General features: G+C 31.8%; 3 protein-coding genes across 3 annotated transcripts; 1 reads left to right on the top strand and 2 right to left on the bottom strand.

Annotated features, from left to right (window-relative positions):
* Positions 1-8,911: 8,911 nt before the first annotated feature.
* Positions 8,912-12,110, bottom strand: LOC137832304 (protein FAR1-RELATED SEQUENCE 7-like). The gene is made up of 2 exons (XM_068640387.1): positions 11,845-12,110; positions 8,912-11,651 (listed from the first exon to the last, which is right to left on the bottom strand). The coding sequence occupies exon 2, from the start codon at positions 11,308-11,310 to the stop codon at positions 9,028-9,030; it is 2,283 nt and encodes a 760-aa protein (XP_068496488.1). The 5' UTR covers positions 11,311-11,651; positions 11,845-12,110; the 3' UTR covers positions 8,912-9,027.
* Positions 12,111-13,549: 1,439 nt separating this feature from the next.
* Positions 13,550-15,713, top strand: LOC137832319 (BI1-like protein). The gene is made up of 4 exons (XM_068640415.1): positions 13,550-13,912; positions 14,062-14,175; positions 14,272-14,429; positions 15,186-15,713. Exons 1-4 carry the CDS (start codon positions 13,651-13,653, stop codon positions 15,390-15,392), a joined length of 741 nt encoding a protein of 246 aa, XP_068496516.1. The 5' UTR covers positions 13,550-13,650; the 3' UTR covers positions 15,393-15,713.
* Positions 15,714-17,367: 1,654 nt separating this feature from the next.
* Positions 17,368-19,372, bottom strand: LOC137832305 (uncharacterized). The gene has a single exon (XM_068640388.1). It carries the CDS (start codon positions 19,080-19,082, stop codon positions 17,619-17,621), a length of 1,464 nt encoding a protein of 487 aa, XP_068496489.1. The 5' UTR covers positions 19,083-19,372; the 3' UTR covers positions 17,368-17,618.
* Between the last annotated feature and the right edge of the window lie 696 nt (positions 19,373-20,068).

A 20,068-nucleotide genomic window follows, 5' to 3' on the forward strand; every position in this document is an offset into this window, starting at 1 on the left:
CTTCTAATTTAATAATGATCTTCATCACTCAAACGTGATTATCTCTCAAGTCACTTGTCATCTAAAAAATACTACAAATTGATATAGTTTATTTAAGTGGAAGTGTTTAAATTCTTGAAGTAAAAGTCTTGAGATTTAATTGTGAATAAATAAAATATATTTAGGTAAAGAGACTTCCCTAAAACATAAATAAAAGTTCCGTGACACTTTTAAAAAGCTAACTCATCCAAGGAAGTAAAAATATTAAAAAGTAACATATAAGGGAATTTTCACAGTCAATTATATACCCTGAAAAATTATATACTCATTGAATTTGTCTTAATTTCCTCAAATATTATAATTATATATTTTATAATTAAAAAAAATCAAATCCTTATATCTTTATATTCGAATTAAGGTGGGCAATTATTCGCTTAATTGATTATAAATTTTGTTCCCTCTGTTTTTTTTTTTCTATTTAAGAACATCTAATTTTTCCTCAGCTCCCAGCTAAACCATTTGCTTCCAATATGAATATTTTAGCTTGCAGCAAAGCAAACCGCAATTGTTCACTTGTACTTGGTTCTAAAATCGGATTGCATAATATTATTTCGGTTAAAAAACATAAATTGGGAATTACTTTAATTCCATTAATGGATAATTAAAATAATTTGGTAGAACAATTAAAATGTTTACTTTTTAATTCATCTCGCAAGTTTAGGTTATATTGAAAAAAAAAACACTTTTTAAAAAAAAAAATATGAGTTAAATTAAACTCACTTACTTAACTCACATAGGTTTGTAGTGAATTAAAAACGAGTTAACCCCTAATCCACCATTAACTATAAGTAGATAATTTAATTTTTTATATACTAAAATATGTTTAATAGTATTTGGATGTTTAATATATTTATTCCTCTAATCCAGTTATATAGATTGAAAATTTAATTCTAAATATATAAAATAAAGTGTGGGAACACACCATATATTTAATAGAGTCAATCTCATATATATAATTCAAACTAGTTGACATCCCACGATTATTTAAATAAACTTTGTTTTACAATAAATATTAAAATTAAATAGTTGTCTAATTTGTTTTCAAAACAGTATCCGAAAAATATGCCACTTAGTTTTGATTTAACCTACTATTTCAGTTACATAAATGATATATTAACAAGCTAATAACATCTTAAATAGAACATAAAATTAAAATTAAAATTTTAAACAGAAAAATAGAACATGTTTTGAGTATATAATATTATTTAATAAACAAAATACAAGTAGAAACGAGATAAGAAATATGGCGTAAAAAATGAATGAGGTTGAAAGAAGTGTTTGGAGTTTTACAAATGTGGATTGCTATATGAAAGCAGGATAAAGATGGAAGAGAATCTCAGTGTGTAGTTTGAGTAGCAATTGATAAGTGCTGGCGACAAACTGGACAATTAGTTTTTCCAACAAATAGCCAAGAGTTGATGCAATCCAAATGAAATTGATGAAGACACACTGCAAAAGGTTGAACTAACTCACCATTCTTAAACTCTTCAATGCAGATAGAACATTGAGTTTGAGTAGCTTGATCCCCTTGAAAGCATAGAATTGGAGGCAAGGCTCTGATGGCTAGACCTCTGAAGTGTGCTTGGGAGACTAAAGAAAGAAGGTTCAGATTTTGTGAAGATGGTGCTTGTCTTTGATTCCTCACTGTAGCCTCAGAATCAATGTCTCCAATTCTCTCACAGTGTAGTGTCCAATTCCATAAGAGCAATCCCCCTAAACAACCCAGTAATACGAAAACTCCGATTAAGCCTTCATACACATACGTTGAAGTTAGAACAAAAATTAGCGCAAACGCTGCAATCAACACCACCAACATCGCTTCAACCCAAAGCCACAGCACTGTGGAGAAATAGATAGATTGATTATGTATCTCAGTTTGGAATACACAAAACTAACTCACTTTATTTCGATTATGAATTTCGCTTAATTTATATTTCTTTAATTTCTACTCTTTAAAAGCTAAATACTACCATTTCAAAATAAAGTGGTTATTTTTCTGTTACAATATATCCTTTTTAATCGTTATGCGTTTTCTAACAATATTTATTTATCTATATCTTTCATCTACTATATTTTTTTTTCTTTATCTGTTAAGATTATAACTGAATGTTGTTCTTGTAAAAAATGTTTTTGGAGTAATTTAAAATTTCAAAATAAGTAAAACAAAAATGAACTGAAGGTGCAGTGTGGTTAGGAAATAATTTTCAAATAAATTTTCTGGAAATAAAATATATAAATGGTGAACCATACACCTCCTAAGAGTGGAATATATGTAAATATGAAAGTTATATGAATATCAATAAATGTATATTTAGATCTTTGGAAAAAAGAATTCAAATTATTTATTTTGAGAGTCTTACAAATTTATTATTTCTGACGATGAATGAATATATTAGTAAAATTAGTAAATGACTTCAAATAAAAAATACACTATGAGTAATCAAATATGGTGGCTGCTAATAAATTAATTAAATAAAAATATCGATCCTATGCTATAAGTTAGAATCTACAACATGAAAGCCTTAAACTCACTTTCAGTTAGACACTCTGTTTTTATGTTGTGTCATCTAAAGTGAACATTTTAAAAAATAAATTAAATAATATAAAAAAAATGTAAAAGCGTATTCTAATTTCTTATTAATTATTTTCCTTCTAACTAATTTCTTACTTTCCAAATAATTTGAATTTTTCTTTATAAAATATTTTATTTTTATTATTTTATTGGAGCTTTATATTACGAGGTGGACTTTAAGCCTAACTCAACCCTATAAAACCACCTCAATGGGTGAGTTTTGCACCCACTTATAGGCTCTAATCTCTAGTCGATGTGGGATCTCCAATACACCCCTCAAACCGAGACTGCCAACTCGAGCGTGGGACTATATATTTTGGGTGGTCCGATAGCGGCCCAATAGCGGGTGGCACGATAGGCCCAACACAAACACTCGCTAGGATAGGCTCGGAATGACTCTGATACCATATTACGAAGTGGACTTTAAGCCTAACTCAACTCCATAAAACCGACTCAATGAGGTGAGGTTTGTACCCACTTATATACAATGAAAGGTCTTTATCTCTACATCGACTAGAGATTAGAGCCTATAAGTGGGTGCAAACCTCACCTCATTGAGCCGGTTTTATGGAGTTGAGTTAGGCTTAAAGTCCACTTCGTAATATGGTATCAGAGTCATTTCGAGCCTATCCTAGCTAGTATCTGTTGGGCCTATCGTGCCACCCGCTATCGGGCCGCTATCGGACCACCCATAATATATAGTCCCACGTACGAGTGAGGGGTGTGTTGGAGATCCCACATCGACTAGAGATTAGAGTCTTTCATGGTATATAAGTGGGTGCAAACCTCATCTTATTGGGCCGGTTTTATGGGGTTGAGTTAGGCTTAAAGTTCACTTCGTAGGTTTTATACTAAATTTAAAATTATATATTATTTTTAAAAAAATTATTTGAAATTTAAAATAATTTAAAATTGAGGACAACAAAAATATGTAGTAAATACCAAACTTTATTCAATGTAATGACAGGTAATATGATATGATCAAATAAAAAAAAATATTTAGTGTGAGATTTCTTTTTATGAAACTCATATGTATAAATGAAAATTTGGATATATTTTTTCTATTATTTGAATTTTCAATCTATAAAAATCTAAACTGATTTTTTTTACAAAAATACGGAATTGAATTTAATCATAGTCGAAATATTTAGATTTATATTCAATTTGGATTGATTTTCAAAAACTCAATCCATGTCCATCTTATTTATGTTTCAATATTAAACTATTAAGGAATATATTATTTTCTCTTATTGTGACATACTCACATTTAGAATGTATAACAAATCTTGTATTTATCTTTATAAATATCATGTACCAATATATAAAAAAAATTGTTTGTAAAAATATTAATTAATTCCATATATTATAAAATATGAAAGATTATAACAGATTTTCATTCTAAAAATATTCATTAGAAAAATATATAATAATTTTAAATTATTTTTAAAATTAAAATTGATTTTGAAATTAATATCAAGCCGTAAACATCTAAACTATTTTTTAAAAAATATAATTGGGATTTAAATCCAATTCGATTATATAGATTTGGATTAAAAAATCCAAATTTATTTTTTTAGAAAATCTAAATTTAGATTTAATTTCAATTCAATTATTTGAATTTATATTGAATTTGGATTTTATTTTAAAAAATCCACCTGTATAATTTGAAATAGCTTAGAAAGAAAGTTTTTTAAAATAGTGGTTAAATCAAATTAAGTTTTAAGAAAATAATAAGAAATATGTTAAAAAATAATTTATGCATAGTTTTACACTTTGACTCAATCATAAATCATTATAAAGTTATATATATATATATATATATTAAGTTTGTTGACTTTTACAATAAATGACTTAAAAATATAATTTAAAATAAATTTACAATGAATCATTTTAATTATAATCAAACAAAACTTTATTTACTTGATTTTTGAAAAGTAATCTCTTAAATTTCACTCAATGAAAAATAACATTTTTTTAATCATTTCATTCAAAAGCCATTCAAAAGTAAAGTTATTGCTAAAATACTTTTCAAATCTTCTATAGAAATTTGTTAATGCATGAAAAGATTTTACGTCACTTACTCTTACTATCGCATGAAAAAATCTTTTATAAGTCGTTTCAACTTTCATACTAAAAGTTTTAGATAAATTTATTCTACAAGTATTGAATTTGCAAAAGTAAGTACTTAATTTCTAAACTTATATTTTTTTCCATAAATATTTTAAACATTAATTTTATGGAAATTGATTAATCACACTAGCAAAATAAACACCTTGGCATTTAATTTTGTTTTAAATAATTCTTAAATTTTACCATCTTTACAAATTGACACCTTATTCTGTTTTTTTTTTTTTACAGTACTAGACGAGGGTATAAAAGTTTTGAAAATCTTGTGGAGCAGTGTTCACAAAGTATAGAAATATTTTAATACCAATTTTTTAAATAACAATTAATTAACTAAGTAATATTTGAATAATATGATATAATCGAATGGTTAAAATCACATGCTGGCGACGCTTCTGTAAAAATGATCATATATAATTTAAAATCTTTATATTATTTTAGGTCATTGAAAACAAACTTTTAAGCTCTGTCACCAAATGTATAAATGAACTAAATTTTTTTGATTTTAAAGTAGCAGGACTAAATTTAAGTAATTAAAATTACAGGAGACTGAAATTCGTGTAATTAAAAAAAGATCAAAATCGCGAATCAGTGATTACAAGTTCAAAAGTGTAATGAGTTTTTAACCAATAATGATCAAATCGAATCAAATTCAAAACTAACTCCTACATGAAAGAGAGAGAGAAAAAAAAAAGAAAATCTCAGAATAAAAAGTAAACATGGAGAATGAATGTAATAGTGAGATTGAAAAATTGAAATACAGCATGTGTTTGTTGGTGAGAATCCTTGAGAATTGAAGATGATTGAAGATGATCTTAGTATGTGTCAGCGGGGGAGAGTAATCGGCAACTCCATGCGACAAACTGGGCAACTGATTTTTCCATGAAGTAACCAAGAATGAATGCAAGAGGGGTGAAATTCATGAAAACAGAGTCCAAAAGGTTGAATTAAATCACCATTGGTGAATTGTTGGATGCAAATGGGGCACTGAGTTTGAGAGGGAGTGGTTTGATCCTCTTGGAAGGGTTTCACAGGAGGCAAGACTCTGACTGCAAGATTAGCAATGTGAGTTTTGGGTGTGAAAAGTGTTCGATGCCAAGGTGCTATTCCACCTCTTGCATTCACAAAACTAACATTCCTTGTTGTTTGTGGAAGAGAAGTGTGTGCAGCACCAGACTCAATGTCTCCTCCATTCTCTCTGTTTTCTTCTTCTTCCTCCTGGTCTGCTAATATCACCCATACTATCCAATACCATACAAATAACAACACCAGCAGACAGCTAAAAAATAGAACAGCTTCACTTGGGAGAGTCCAAAGATCGATGGACATTGGTGATTCCAAGAACAGTGGATACAACATCAAAACTAACCAAGGAAGATGATGAACTATTGTGCGTTACACTTTGGGTTTGTGTTCATTTATAAACCCTAAAAGATTACAATTTATCATATCTTTTCTTTATCTCTAGATAGATTTTATCTATTTTACCATGTTCTCTATATTTAAATATGTTTAAATCTAACAATTTATTCTTTTTTTTCTCACTTTGGTGAGAATATTTTGTGTGTGATATATCCACTAATAGCAGCCATTGTATTAAAAGTAAGAATAACAGACTGATAAAATTAAAATAGTTAAGAATGCAAAAAATAAATAAATTAACTATTAAATCTCTAAAAGATTGATTCTATGAAAATCAAATATTTAATTTTTTGCTTTGTAGAAAGAAAGGAGATAGAAAATAAAAATCAGAAAGACGGTTCTCATATATTATTTTCCTTTTTATAAATATATTTTTCTTTGTTTTCTATCAGAACAAATAAATTAGACCATTATCAGAATCTTTTATCATTTATTTGTATTTTATCAAACAAATAAATATTCAATTTTATTCTTTACGCGATTATCTTTTATCAACTTATTGATTTTTTATTTTCATCCTTTGTATTTCTTTAATCCTAACTGATTTAGGATTAGCATAAACATACTTTTATCAAAGATCACAATATTACCACTGTCACCATTGCAGATATTATGTGATAATCTAATAATAAAAATGATATTATAGTATTCATCACTACTACCATAATATTGTCATTTCTACCATCATATTATAATAACATGTGATTATAAGAAGTCATTGCAATTACCAGAAATACTGGATTCAGGAATAAAAATGGAAGGAAATTTTATCCTAGCTACTCGTACTATATTTATCTATTTTTATTTTTTTCATTCTTCTTTTTATTAAAAAAAATATATATAATTACTAGAATTTCTATACATGTCGTGCGTGAAAATTTTAAATTGTTATTTAAAAATAATTCTATTATTTGAAGTAATTAATTCTCATAAATTTTTAAATCTTTAATTTCTTTCTAAATCTAAATAATATATTTTATTATAAAAAATTCTTTAAAATATTAATTATCTCTCTTTCTGTTACTACATTAAATTATGAAATAGTATTTGAAAGGAATAAAATAATAACACATTTAGTACACTATCATTTTGATTAAAGATAATGACAGAGAACTTCCAATAAGAAAAAGTTAGGAACAAACTTTTCAATTAATTTTTGTCTATATATATTGATATTTTTTTAAACATGTTTATTATAATTTTTGTTACTTTTTATAGAATTTGTCTGATAATTATATATTTTACACATTTTTTCCTATTTTATTTTTATATTACTTTTTTATTTATTGTTTTAGAAATATACAATATTAACATATCTCAAGTCAAACTTCCTTTTCTCACATCCTTATCATTATCCTTTTCTCATGTAGATACTTATTCTCATATTTTTTTTTCTATTTTTAACTCACGACTATGATAACAATAGAAGAACTGAAAACTCACCATATTGCGACACTTAACCAGTATGGTGGAAAATGTAAAATTCCAGAATAAGCAAAAGTGTTCGAAATAATGACAAAACACTTTCTTCTTTCTTTTTCTCTTTTTACCAATCTTCAATTAATTTGTTTTTTTATTATTAATAATTTAATATAAAAAATGCATAATTATATTGAAAAATAGTTCTGAGAGATGATGCTATGATATATTAACATGATATATTAACTTGGATGTAACATTTATAGGAACACTAACAGCAAAATTTAATAAAGGTAGTTGGAAACCAAAACAAAACTATCTTTGAATTTATAATTTGTTTTTTCTAATTTTGATTTTTCAATTTTTTTTATGTCAAACCAATTATTTTTAATAATTATTTATTTTAATTATTATATTTTATGTTATATTATTAATTATTAATCGTATATAATATCTTAAGGTAATTTTAAGTGATTTAAAATAAATATAAAATAACTAAGTAATATTCAAAGTTTTATTATAACATATCTTAAATAATAATTAAACTTATTTTATTTAATCCAACACTTGTATAAGAAAGTTAAAAAAAAAACATGACAAACAAAAACATGACAAACATAATAAAAAAATCAAAAAGAATAAAAATTATAATCCTTATCAATTATGGTATCATAATATATTATGTTATGAAAACTTATATGTTTTCTCATGTATATTATTCATATTTATTAAAATAAATTATAATTTATATGTTAGATACATGTTTTTTGCACCTGTGTATTCCGCTAGATATCATGTGGAGATCTTCCTATTTGATGTACACTTTTTATTGGACATTTTTTTCTCTTATTTACTCCTAATGAGCAGTGACTAACTACCACAAATTAACACTCCACGTTTTACCCTTAGTTTGAAGATTAAATGGGCAACCATGGCTTTCAAAGACATGTTTGATTTTCAGTTGAGAGTGATTTTCAATTTGAAATGGGAGAAAAAGTTGCTTTTGAAAATAAAATTCATTCAAATTCAATTTTGCAAATTTCAATCAGCAACCTGGATAAACTCAGGAACAACTGTGAAATCTGTCTTCAAGACCAAGGATGGGAAAACGATATAAGAAAAATTCATTTGAACAGAGAAGATGATATCAAAGAGTTGGGAGGACAACTCTCATCACGGGCACAGGGTCTTTGTTTCTAGACCTACTTAAAAAACTAGCATCACGAGCACAGAGTCTCTGTTTCTATGCCTATTTTAAAAGCAGAATAGGTCAATGATTGGTTGAACCAGCAATCTGGCATGCATTGCTCAACATAAAAAATTAGACATTCGAAGTCTAGTGAAAGATGAGGGTATTTGATTAAAGAGCTAAAATGGCACCAAAAAAACAGTTCAAGCTACAAAAATTAATTGTACAAGTATGCACAGCCGCACAGAACATAGTAAAGCATTCACCTGTGCCAACAAAGCTTTCTCCCACCCTCTCGCAAAATTTCATAGGCAAGTTTATACTTTTCAATGGATGTTGCACCAGCATCTATGTATTTAGATGCAGTTTCTCTTAGACTCCATAGCATCAAATTTTTAAGTTCCTGAGAGCTACTCCACGAGTCTATGTCAGGAAAGACACCATCCTCGGCATTTCTTGTCCACCTGTGCAAGATGTAGCGAGAAGGAACTTCTCTTAATTGTAATATCTGGAAAACCCTCAACACGTGTCTACAAAGAACACCATCATACTCAAACATCTGACAGCTACAACTAATGCTGAGATTTGATGCATTAAATGTAACTACATGTTTCTCCATATCATTTCCACACCTACGCACCATATATCTGCTCAGGCCCCCTTCCTCAAATATTTTAAACCCAAGATAGCTAAAGCACTGCAATAGCTCTTTTTGAAATACTTTGAATACAGCAAGAGTGTAAAGCCTTCTGCATTGTTCTTCCACTGCTTCTTTTGTTTGCAAAATGGGTTGAAAATTAGAAGTATTAAAATCCTCTTTTCTTTCTTCCTCACGGCGTCGCTCAAGACCCCTTTCGTACCGAGGAATGAACTCCATGAGAGGTGTCTGGGCATTTAAAAGTGCACCAAAGAATGAATCAAGGCTTTCATTCATGGGAATGCCAGCAAAAAATGTGCCCTTTAAATACAATGGAACCCAAGATGCTCGCTTCTCATACATTTCTTTTAGCCAAGCATTGTCTTTCAATCCATATTTGTTGAGTAGCACGTTCCATGTGGCGTCAAATTCATCAACTGTCTGACTCTGGTAAACACACTTTTCATAGTCCTTTGTAAAGCCATCACCCATCAGACCCATGTTCTCTTGTTCCTTTGCCTTAATTTGCCACAAAGAAAAGCGATGATAGGTTACAGGAAAGACTTTTGCTATTGCCTTTTGGACTGCAATATCTTGATCAGCAATAACTGTCAGAGGCTGCCGGCCAGACATTGCCCTAAGCCATGTCTGAAACAACCAAGTGAAAGATTCTTCAGATTCATCGGCAACTAAAGCACATCCAAGAAGCACAGGTTGCTTGTGATGATTAACCCCAACAAAAGTAGCAAAAGGTACCAAATAGACAGTTTTTCGGTATGATGTGTCTAAGACTAGGACGTCACCAAACTGACTACATGAATATCTAGATCTGCCATCCGCCCAAAATATGCTCATACAATTACCATTGTCAACTTCCACAGCATAAAAGAATCCAGTATCTTCCGTTTGTCTTGCTTGAAAATACTCTAAAAGAATGCTGTACCACTCATTTCTGATGTGATTTTGCCTACCTCCTCTGGGGACAGGGTAGTTGTCGATTCTAAACAAGTCACCATTTACGAATCCATTATCTGCATCGTCATTCAGAATATTAGAAGCATGAAGACCTTTTGCCCTACCCTCTTTTTCAGAGTCCAGATCATGGTTATGATCTTTTCGGAGGCGGTCCACTGTCCACTTTCCCGATGGCTGTCTCTTAATCCTTAAATAAGCCCCACAGCCAACTCTTGAAGGATGCTGGAACCCCTCTTTAGAGCAAACAAATCGCCGAGATGTAATCAATCCATCATTTTTAGAACGAAACAATTGACCAATTCGAACTCCAAAACCCATACGTGCTGCATATGCATGATAAAATTGGTAGGCTTCATTAGGTGAACTGAACTCTTGACCCACATATGGCTCAGTCTTGGGCTGTCCTTCAAGTTCTTCCTTTCTGAGACGCTTGAAATCAATAATGCCAAAGGGACAAGAGGATTCATTATTGACTTCTTCGAGCAATTTCTTCCTCGGCCTACGAGTAAACTCAGTAAGAGAGCTGACAACTGTACCACCCTTCTGTTGCAATGTTGGAGTACAGTTTTCACCACTGATTTCAAGATTGTGATTATGGTCCTTGTGAAAATGATCAATCACCCACTTTCCAGAACCATTTATTTGCACCCTTATGAATGCTGGACAGCCTGTTCTTGAACTGAGTTGATGTCCCTCCTTTGAGCACACAAATCTTCGAGAAGAAACTGACCCATCAGTTCTTGATCGATACAGCTGACCAATCCGAACTTTAAATCCTGCTCGATTTGCATATGAAGTGTAAAACTGTAGTGCTTCATCTGCTGTGTCAAATTCTAACCCTATGTACGGATCACAAGAAAAATCTATTTCCTCCTCCACAATAGCATTATTCATTGCCAGCTCAGTACCAACAAAATGCTCCTTTACAATCATGATCCCAACTTCTTATCCATTAAAATCTAACTATCAATATGGAACAATGGAGAAAAATTCAAAGCAAAAACAGCAGCATTCAAATAGTTTCAAGCTTTTAGGAAGTTATATATTAACTTTTCTTTTCTTCCACCTCCCTCTTTCTAGTCAAGATAAAGCACATTCCAGTCCCATAAGCTAAGTTGAAGGCAACTATTCCGGTAATAACTGAAATAAACGGGCTTGTATAAGATACAAACTTCAACGCAGCTTTAATCGTCCCTATCCTAATTCTTCAGGTGTATAACACGTTTCTCCATTCTCTCAGGGACCGAGCAATTTCACAAGAGAAATATCATAATCTAGAGAAGAAATAACTGAAAATAATCATTTACTAAAAATAAAACGAAATGAAGACAATTACAGGAATGAATATTAGGAGTAACGAATTATATTGGAGTAAATTGAAGTTTTGAGCGAAATCAGAAAATGACAACGAAAGTCAACGCAGCCGGAAATAAATAAAGAGGTTAGGGTTTCAGAAACAAAATTTACCTGGAACATTGATGAATGGATTGAAAGATACGGAAAACTTTGAAATTGGAAGGACTATGATGAAAGCGGAATCAGAGAAAAACAAGTAATTTAGAAGGAGAAGATAGAGAAGACGGGGATCGTGTTCCCGTTTCTTCTTCACTTTTGAGTTCGGTTCTGTGTTGCAATGGCAGAGCCGAATTGGATATAAATAGGATCCGGATCCATACCCGAATCCAACCGTGGTGTTTGTCGGTATCTACTTCAAAACCCGCTACTGTTAAGCCACAAACTCCAACAATTGGCGTCAATTCACTATAAAGTAGTATTAAAAAATTATCAATTTTGTATCACTATAAATTTTATGATTTTCCATAAAAACTATGATTTTAATATATTAATTCATATATTTGAAATAAATAATTTGTAATTTTTTTTGATGCACTGACATTTGGCAAAATAAGGAGGTTTAACACTATTAGAAGGTAAGATTATTAAGCATTAGTAATAAATAACTAATTAATGATATTTTATTTTTAAATATGTAACAAATTATATTAAAATCATACAGTAATAAAAAATATAAGAAAGATAATTATTACATTAATACTTATTTTTTGTTCTTAACTAAATATATCTGAGTTAAGTAAAAATAAAATAAAAACCATCGTTTCTTAAATAGATAGGTGGATTATATTAGAAAACAAAAGTTTGAAATATTTAAAGAAAAACTACAACAGAGTGAGTGAAAAAAAAGGAAAAAACATTTAAACAAAAAATTAGTGAAATAACTTTTGAAAAAAAAACATTAACTTCTCTCTTTTATTCTCTATGATAAGAACTGAGTTTTTAACTACTTTTTTCTCTTATTTATTTATTTTTTATCCTTGATATATTTATATTTATTAAAAAACTTAGTTTTTATTTAAAAGTATTACTAGTAAAAATAAAAAATATATATTTTACCATTTATTTGAATGAAAAATTATAAGTATATCACTTATATAATCATAATATTATAAAAATTAATAAAACAGATTATTTTTATGATTGTTTTTCACAATTTTTTATAACCTCAAACAAAGGCTACTTTTAAAAAAAGTTATCTTTTAATTGTCTTTTTCATAAGGTAAAGGGTAAGTGAAAGAAATATTTGATTTTTTAAAAACAGAAAATTAAAGTTTTGAAGAAATAATTTTTTTTGTATAGTTTACAATCATATTATTAATATGAACTATCCACCAATTTTAATAAATTTTATTATTTTAGTGAAGTATTTATTTGTAACAATATATTTTCATTTACAAAGGTAAAATCTGAGACTTTATTTTTGTTTCTAACAATTCTTTGGTTTTCATTTTTTTATAATCAAAGAAAAAAAATGGTATTATTTTTAATTTTCCTATATAGTGAAACAAAATTTACTGTATTTTAAAGAGTAGTTGATACTGTGATAATCATTTTTTTTTAGCTTTAGGAATTGAAATGAGATTAGAAGAATGTAGAGAAACATTATTGGTCTGTGATTTTTGCATATGGTGAAAATAGAATAGGATTTTGTATTACATGTTCAATTTGTAGTTTATGGCACTGTTTTATTTTAAAAAAATAAAGGGAATTATTTTATGATCGCACGGTGGAGGAACCCAGTTTGCAATCGAACGTCATTGACGTGTCTGTGAGGATTGTGAAGAAGAAGGGCGGGGTGAGAATAGGAAAGAGCGATTGAGCATATATGATAGATAATAAAGAAACAGAAGAGAGAGAAAGAAGAAGAAGAAGAAGAAAAAGAGGAGTTTTTGGTTTGGTCCATCGGAAGAGAAAAAGATGTTCGAGCCGCAGCAGATGTACACACGTGCGAAGACAGAGGAATTCGATCTCGAATCGGGCGAAACCCTCTACCCAGGGTTGAGCCTCGGCGAGAACCAGCTCCGATGGGGGTTCATCCGCAAGGTCTACGGCATCCTCTCCGCTCAGATCGTCCTCACCACCCTCGTCTCTCTCATAACCGTTTTCTATTCCCCCATTAACGATCTCCTCAAGGGAAATTCAACTCTCCTTCTCGTCCTCGTATTTCTCCCCTTCATCTGTAAGTTTCTCTTTCTTTTTTTCGTTTTTCTTCCGACCTCAAATTCCTCACAACAGAAATTATCCGTTTCAAAACCATTCAATTGAGGAAGGAATGTGGGGATTTTATAACGATCTGATCAATGATGATGAGCGTGAAATTTGTTGCAGTTTTGATTCCCCTGCTCAGGTACCAGCAGAAGCATCCTCATAATTACATCCTCCTTGCACTCTTCACCGTTTCCATCAGCTCCACTGTCGGAGTCACGTGTGCCAACACTGACGGTTGGTATTTATTTTCTGATCCATACATTTTTTGAAGGTGGGAAATGAAAGGGTTTAAAACGGTTGATCTGGCATGAATGTCTTCTTATTATGCAGGGAAAATTGTGCTTGAGGCGTTGATTTTGACTTCTGCTGTGGTTTCCTCTCTCACGGCATATGCTTTTTGGGCCTCCAAGAAGGGCAAGGATTTTAGCTTCCTTGGCCCTATATTGTTCACCTCCCTGTTTACTCTGTTCCTCACCGGCATGATGCAGGTACCTCTGTTATTTCCTCATAATAATAACTAGTTTTTGGAATTTTCAAGATGTGTGCATTGGGTATGCTTATGTGGTTCGATTAGAAGGGGTTACCATAAATCATGGTTTGAATTCCCATTCGAAGAGGTGCCACACTTAATATCCCAGTATGTGTTAAACAGGATTGTCTCCCCCAGAATATATATGTAGTAAACTAAAATATGATTTTTCAAATTTAAGTTTGATCTTTTAATCTATGAATTTGAAAAAGGTTTTAAATCCTCTACCTAAATGTTTTAACCTTAACCAAGCCTCTTGACCCTGTGATTGTAAGGTCTTAGAAACGATTCCCGCAGCATTAAAATAATGCTTGGCCAGCGGAAGCTACGTCTCGTGACTACATATTAGTCCTTGATTGTTAGTTTTGAGAGATTGAATGGACCATGTTCATGAACTAAAAGAATGTTTGAACCCCAAACACAGTTGGAATAAATGCTTTGAAAGGAACACTAACATGTGGTGTGTTGTTTGATGATGATAATGCATAATCAACGTAGGTTAACTGACTTGTAACTTGTTACCCACATATGTGAAATCTTTAACTGTGTTTGCGGTGAGAAATTAAATGAACTTTTTTTTCCTTAAAATTTAAAGACTTAACCGAACAATTTTAAATTGGGAAGACTATAAAGAAATTTACTCCAAATTTAAAGACGTATATGAATAATGTTTGCAATTTTCCTCATGCTTAAGATTTGCTGTCGTTTGGTGCAGATGTTCTTCCCTCTTGGACCTACTGCCCATGCTATCTATGGTGCAATTGGTGCCATGATTTTCTCGGGCTATATTGTGTATGACACTGACAATCTGATCAAGCGCTTCACTTATGATGAGTACATTGGAGCCTCGGTCACTCTATATCTTGACATTCTCAATCTCTTCCTTTCCATCTTGAGGGTCCTCAGGGAGGCAAATAATTAGACATCTTGAGGTTGAGTAATATCATTCAAATTCAGAAGACTATGTTGCATATTGATAATATACTGCAGGAAGCATTGTGAAATACACTGTGCTTCTCTTGTACTCATTTACAGCTTATGATACTTTGATCCAATGAAATTTAAAGCTTTACAATTGTATGTAAGCGTGATATAAGAATGAAGAATCTCCCATGAGAAATGTTTCTGCTTGCTTTGTTTGAAGTTGGTAGCTTTTCAATTTAGTGTTGTATGTATTCATATGGATTAACATACTACCACCTGACTTGTATGAATAAAATTGTGATGTTGGCATCGAGTAAAATATAATTCGTTCATCCTTTTAATAATTTGAAGAAAATATTAGTAACATATAATTTTATTGAATTAGGTAACCTCATTCAAAACCTTTGAGGAAAAAATATTAAATACGTACAGAAAAATAATGTTGTGTTTCTAAATCATGTACATCAACTAAAATAAAAACACAAACTTGTCACATTCCACGTTTGAGGGATAAGCCTTTGTCCAATCTTTCTAATTTGTATGCTCCATTACCCAATACTTCTCCTATCTTATACGATTTGACCCATTTGGGAGAAAGTTTGCTCTGAATCTGGTTGAGTTGTGCTATTCGTATTACTAAATTTGACACATTGAACTATCTCGAAACAACTTTACTTTTGTGTTTCATCTTTAAGGCTTCTTTCTTTATTCCAATACATTCCCGAACTTTGTCGATCATATCCAAGTTGGCTTAGATACTTTCTTCGGAGGTCGTAGAGAAGAACCTCTTCACTCAAAAGGAAGTTCAAAAATCTTGATCGATATCATCGTATTGGTTCTGTATACAAGATTGAACAATGTTGCTCTTGTCGTTGATTAGGGAGTCATATGATAAGACCACAACACTTTAGGAGCTTCGTCTGGTCTTCCACCCTTTGTTGCTTATTGTTCTAGTTCAATGACTTTAAATTTATTGTTCTAGTTCAAGGTAATGACTTTAAATAATTGAGTTCAAGTGTCTTTCCAATCTTGTGTATCGTATTAATAGAGGTTTATTCCCAAAAGTTTAGAAAACTGATTTGAGATACTAGAAAATTTAAGGTATTGGAAAAGATGGGTTCTTGGATATAATGGTTCAGTTGCTTAACTCCCAAAAGTTTCGGTAAAATAATTGGCATTCCTGCTAATGTCTCTAGGTTTGGTCATAACAAATCTCAGGAACCGACATACAATGATCGTATGAAGAGTATTTCCTGGTAAAAAGGTAAAACGCCTAAAGGACGACTAGTGATTATCAAACGATCGAACAAAAGACGACGTGGCTTCACCTAGTACTTAGTTAGTCTTCCTGACACCATTACGAAGGGTCTTTATATCACATGCTTAATGCTTAATTAGTTATGACCGTTCTTCCAAATTCAAGAGAGTACACAAGTTAAAAGTTATATGAAAAAAATTCTACAAGTTTATTTTTACATTTTTATTTTTCTAAAAGTTTTGGAGAAACTTATTATGTTAAAAGTTTTGGGTTAGAAACTTGATCATTCATTTGCACACAAGAGCAGTTTTTTTTAATCAATTATTTCGAGTTATAAAGTATGACGAATGAACTTCACAAAATGAATTGCGCTTGAGGTACTCTTTACATAGAGGGAGCGAGTCATCAAAAGTAACTGGAAAGATGTCTACATTTTTATTTTACTCACAATGTCGCGTTAAAAGATAAGGTTCGAATGGATCAAAAGCTAACAAAAAAAATCAAGTTTTTAGATAAGCAATAATATAATTATAAAATTGACTTTCTAAATTGATTTAATGCAAGATACTGGCAGCTCAACACTACCAAATAAATTCATACTGAACCTCATTTGAGTGATGTAAGTAACTTCATTCAATGCTGGAACAGGTGCATCAGTAATAAGGGTGGTTCAACATGACAAGATTACGTAATCCTTATAAAATGGGAACAGAAATAACTGAACAAGCCTTCCTTAAAAATATGCACCAAATATGGTGCAAGAACCTTCCACAGAGAGGATGAAGAACCCACAAGAACTTACAAATTAAACTTTCAACTGGTGTCCACCTTCTTGCTTAAGCTCGTGTAAGAAATAAAAATAATTTATTTACATTGTAAAGCTATAAGAAAAGAATTATGCACTTAATAAGCAATTTGAGTTTCAAATAAGCAACTAATGATCTGAATTCCCAATCCAGAATCTGATCATGATTTGATTGCCTCCTCTTCATCTTCAATATCCCAACTAAGATCCTCCTCCTCATCTTGGTCGATCACACCCAACCTCTTCCGCAAATCAGTCCTACTTGCGGACCCAGCAGCATCCCCTTTATTCTCATCATTGCTGTCAATATCCTCAATTTCATCCCAGCCAATGTCTTCTTCTCCAGGCATTGAAGGCTGGCTTGAAACAACTGAAATATCACTGTCTTTGCACGATCCACTGTTATCATTATCTGCCTTTGCTTCGGATGCCTCTTTCTCTTCACATTTGGCATCCAACTTATCCCCACTGCCACTTTCATGCTCAGGAATATTAGATGCCAAATTTTCTTTATATTTCCCCTCCTCCAACTTATCATCAACACCAGTTGTGGATTCAGGAGAAACACCCTTTCCACTGTCCTTTTCCTCTATATCCAAAGCCTTCTTCTCAGCTTGAATATTCTCACCACCCTTCCCATCATCCTCTTCCTCTATCTCTAAATCCTTCTTACCAGCCTGAACAGTCTCAACACCACCAACATCAGCAGAATTCCCCTCCTTCACCGATGAAACCCTACTGGTATTACCTAAAGGCTCATACCCATCATTGCCATCTTCATCGTCGTCATCATCAAAATCCCAGCTCAAATCCTCTTCCTCATTCCCGGAAATTGCACGCTTCACGAGCTTAGCTCTCGCATCCTCGGCTTGCTTCAGCTTGTGAAGCCTATAAAAATATCTGCTCCAGAAACTCTCATGATCAGTCCTACTAGGCACAACCTTCTCATAAATCTCCTCAACAATCCCATTCTCTTCAAACAAATCCCCAATCTCCTCCTCCTTCTTGTCCAACTCAAACCCTAATTTCCAGTCATCGAATTTATCTAAATCCTCAGGCTCCTCCAAATAGGTATTCACATCACACTGAAGTGCTCGCACCAGCGTATCAAACCTTCTATACCGTTTCAAATCCAAACCTCGATCAATACTATCACCACTCCACAGTTTCTTGACAACATTGCTATTGTTATCGTAATTGCTCGAATCGAGTGAATCGGAATCGAAATCAGAGGCTAAAAGAGAGTCCCTACCGTGAGAGATAATCTGCGCCGTCGAATTCCAAACGGTGCTGCCAATGTCGTCGATGGCTTGGCCAACGGACTCCAGCGACTCCTGCGCCACCGATGCACCGACGTCGAGCGACGCCGGGAGGTCCTTGACGGCGCGTGAGGCAGCTTCGCGGATCACCTCAGTCTCCTTCCTGAGGCCAGAGCCGAATTCCTCGATATCGCGACGGTAGTTCTCGAGGACGGACTCCGATTTGGAGGCGATGGTTTGGATGAGGTCGCCGAAGCTCCACACGGCGTCGGTCTGCGGTGGATCGGGGCTTTCCGATTCAGGTTGCGTCGATTCAGGTGGCGGCGATTCGGGTTCGTCGGCGAAGACGGACTTGAAAAAGTTCATGACGGTGTGGTTACGCAGTATTTGGAGGAAAGTGGAGAAGGTCTATGAATTGTGGATTTTGCGCATGGTGATCATGGTCGGTGGATGTGTATGTATGTATGGCGAGACAAGCATGGAATATGTGATACGATTTTGATTTATAGTGCCATGTGATATGATGCACATGAATGTAAATGGAATCGTATCATCGTCACATCTATCAAGTTATTCAGTTCAGATTTTCCTTCTTCTGCAATGCCATCTTCCATTTTAAACCACTCTTTTTTTACTTTTGGTGCAACGTCAACAAATCACTAACTACAATTTTTTATATATATAAAATGCTTTTATCTTTAATTAATTTTACAATATGTTGATTATTTTGTTGTTTTATATGAATTTGTTATAAACAAAAAGACTAAATAAAAATAAATGTGAGAATTTTATAAAACTAATGAATCAAAATAAAAATGAAAGCTAAGGTTGTTAATACAACAAGTTCGACAATTGTATTTCTTTAACAAAGAAATTCATAGTTGAACTTTGACTCGTTTATTTAATTGAATTTAATTAAAATTTTGAGTTTGACTTACTTATAGTTAGCATAATTTGAAAGATTATGTTAGTTTTTAATTTTATTTGAAGGATTACATCAAACATTGATACTTGTGAAAACACTCTTTTTAAAGAACACGTGTTCCTGTAACAACCCAGGTTGAGATCTTAAATTTTTTAACCTCTTTAAGAACTAGAGATAGAAATGGTCTTAATAAGCTAAATTGAAAATATCATTTTTAAATTGTTAATACTATAGACGATATGTAACGAAACATATCCAAATAGTGTTTGTGCATATGGTTTTTTAACGAATGTGAGGATTTTTTTTTCACCAAATGGAGCAAGAGAATCGGAAGCAACAACTGCAGCTTCTACGAATCACGATGATTCTAAAAATAGTGTGAAAATGAACTTAACAGTGTGATCATACGATGGAAGAAAACAAAGAA

The sequence above is a fragment of the Phaseolus vulgaris genome, chromosome 6, assembly GCF_000499845.2.
Source record: "Phaseolus vulgaris cultivar G19833 chromosome 6, P. vulgaris v2.0, whole genome shotgun sequence".
Classification (NCBI taxonomy): Eukaryota; Viridiplantae; Streptophyta; class Magnoliopsida; order Fabales; family Fabaceae; genus Phaseolus; species Phaseolus vulgaris.

What these genes read in the sequence shown, in the direction of transcription:
- LOC137832304 (XM_068640387.1), bottom strand. Translation starts at nt 11,310, where the DNA reads ATGATTGTAAAGGAGCATTTTGTTGGTACTGAGCTGGCAATGAATAAT.
- LOC137832319 (XM_068640415.1), top strand. Translation starts at nt 13,651, where the DNA reads ATGTTCGAGCCGCAGCAGATGTACACACGTGCGAAGACAGAGGAATTC. An exon ending in CGTATTTCTCCCCTTCATCT is followed by an intron (nt 13,913 to 14,061) that starts GTAAGTTTCTCT and finishes AATTTGTTGCAG; the next exon opens with TTTTGATTCCCCTGCTCAGG. An exon ending in CACGTGTGCCAACACTGACG is followed by an intron (nt 14,176 to 14,271) that starts GTTGGTATTTAT and finishes CTTATTATGCAG; the next exon opens with GGAAAATTGTGCTTGAGGCG.
- LOC137832305 (XM_068640388.1), bottom strand. Translation starts at nt 19,082, where the DNA reads ATGAACTTTTTCAAGTCCGTCTTCGCCGACGAACCCGAATCGCCGCCA.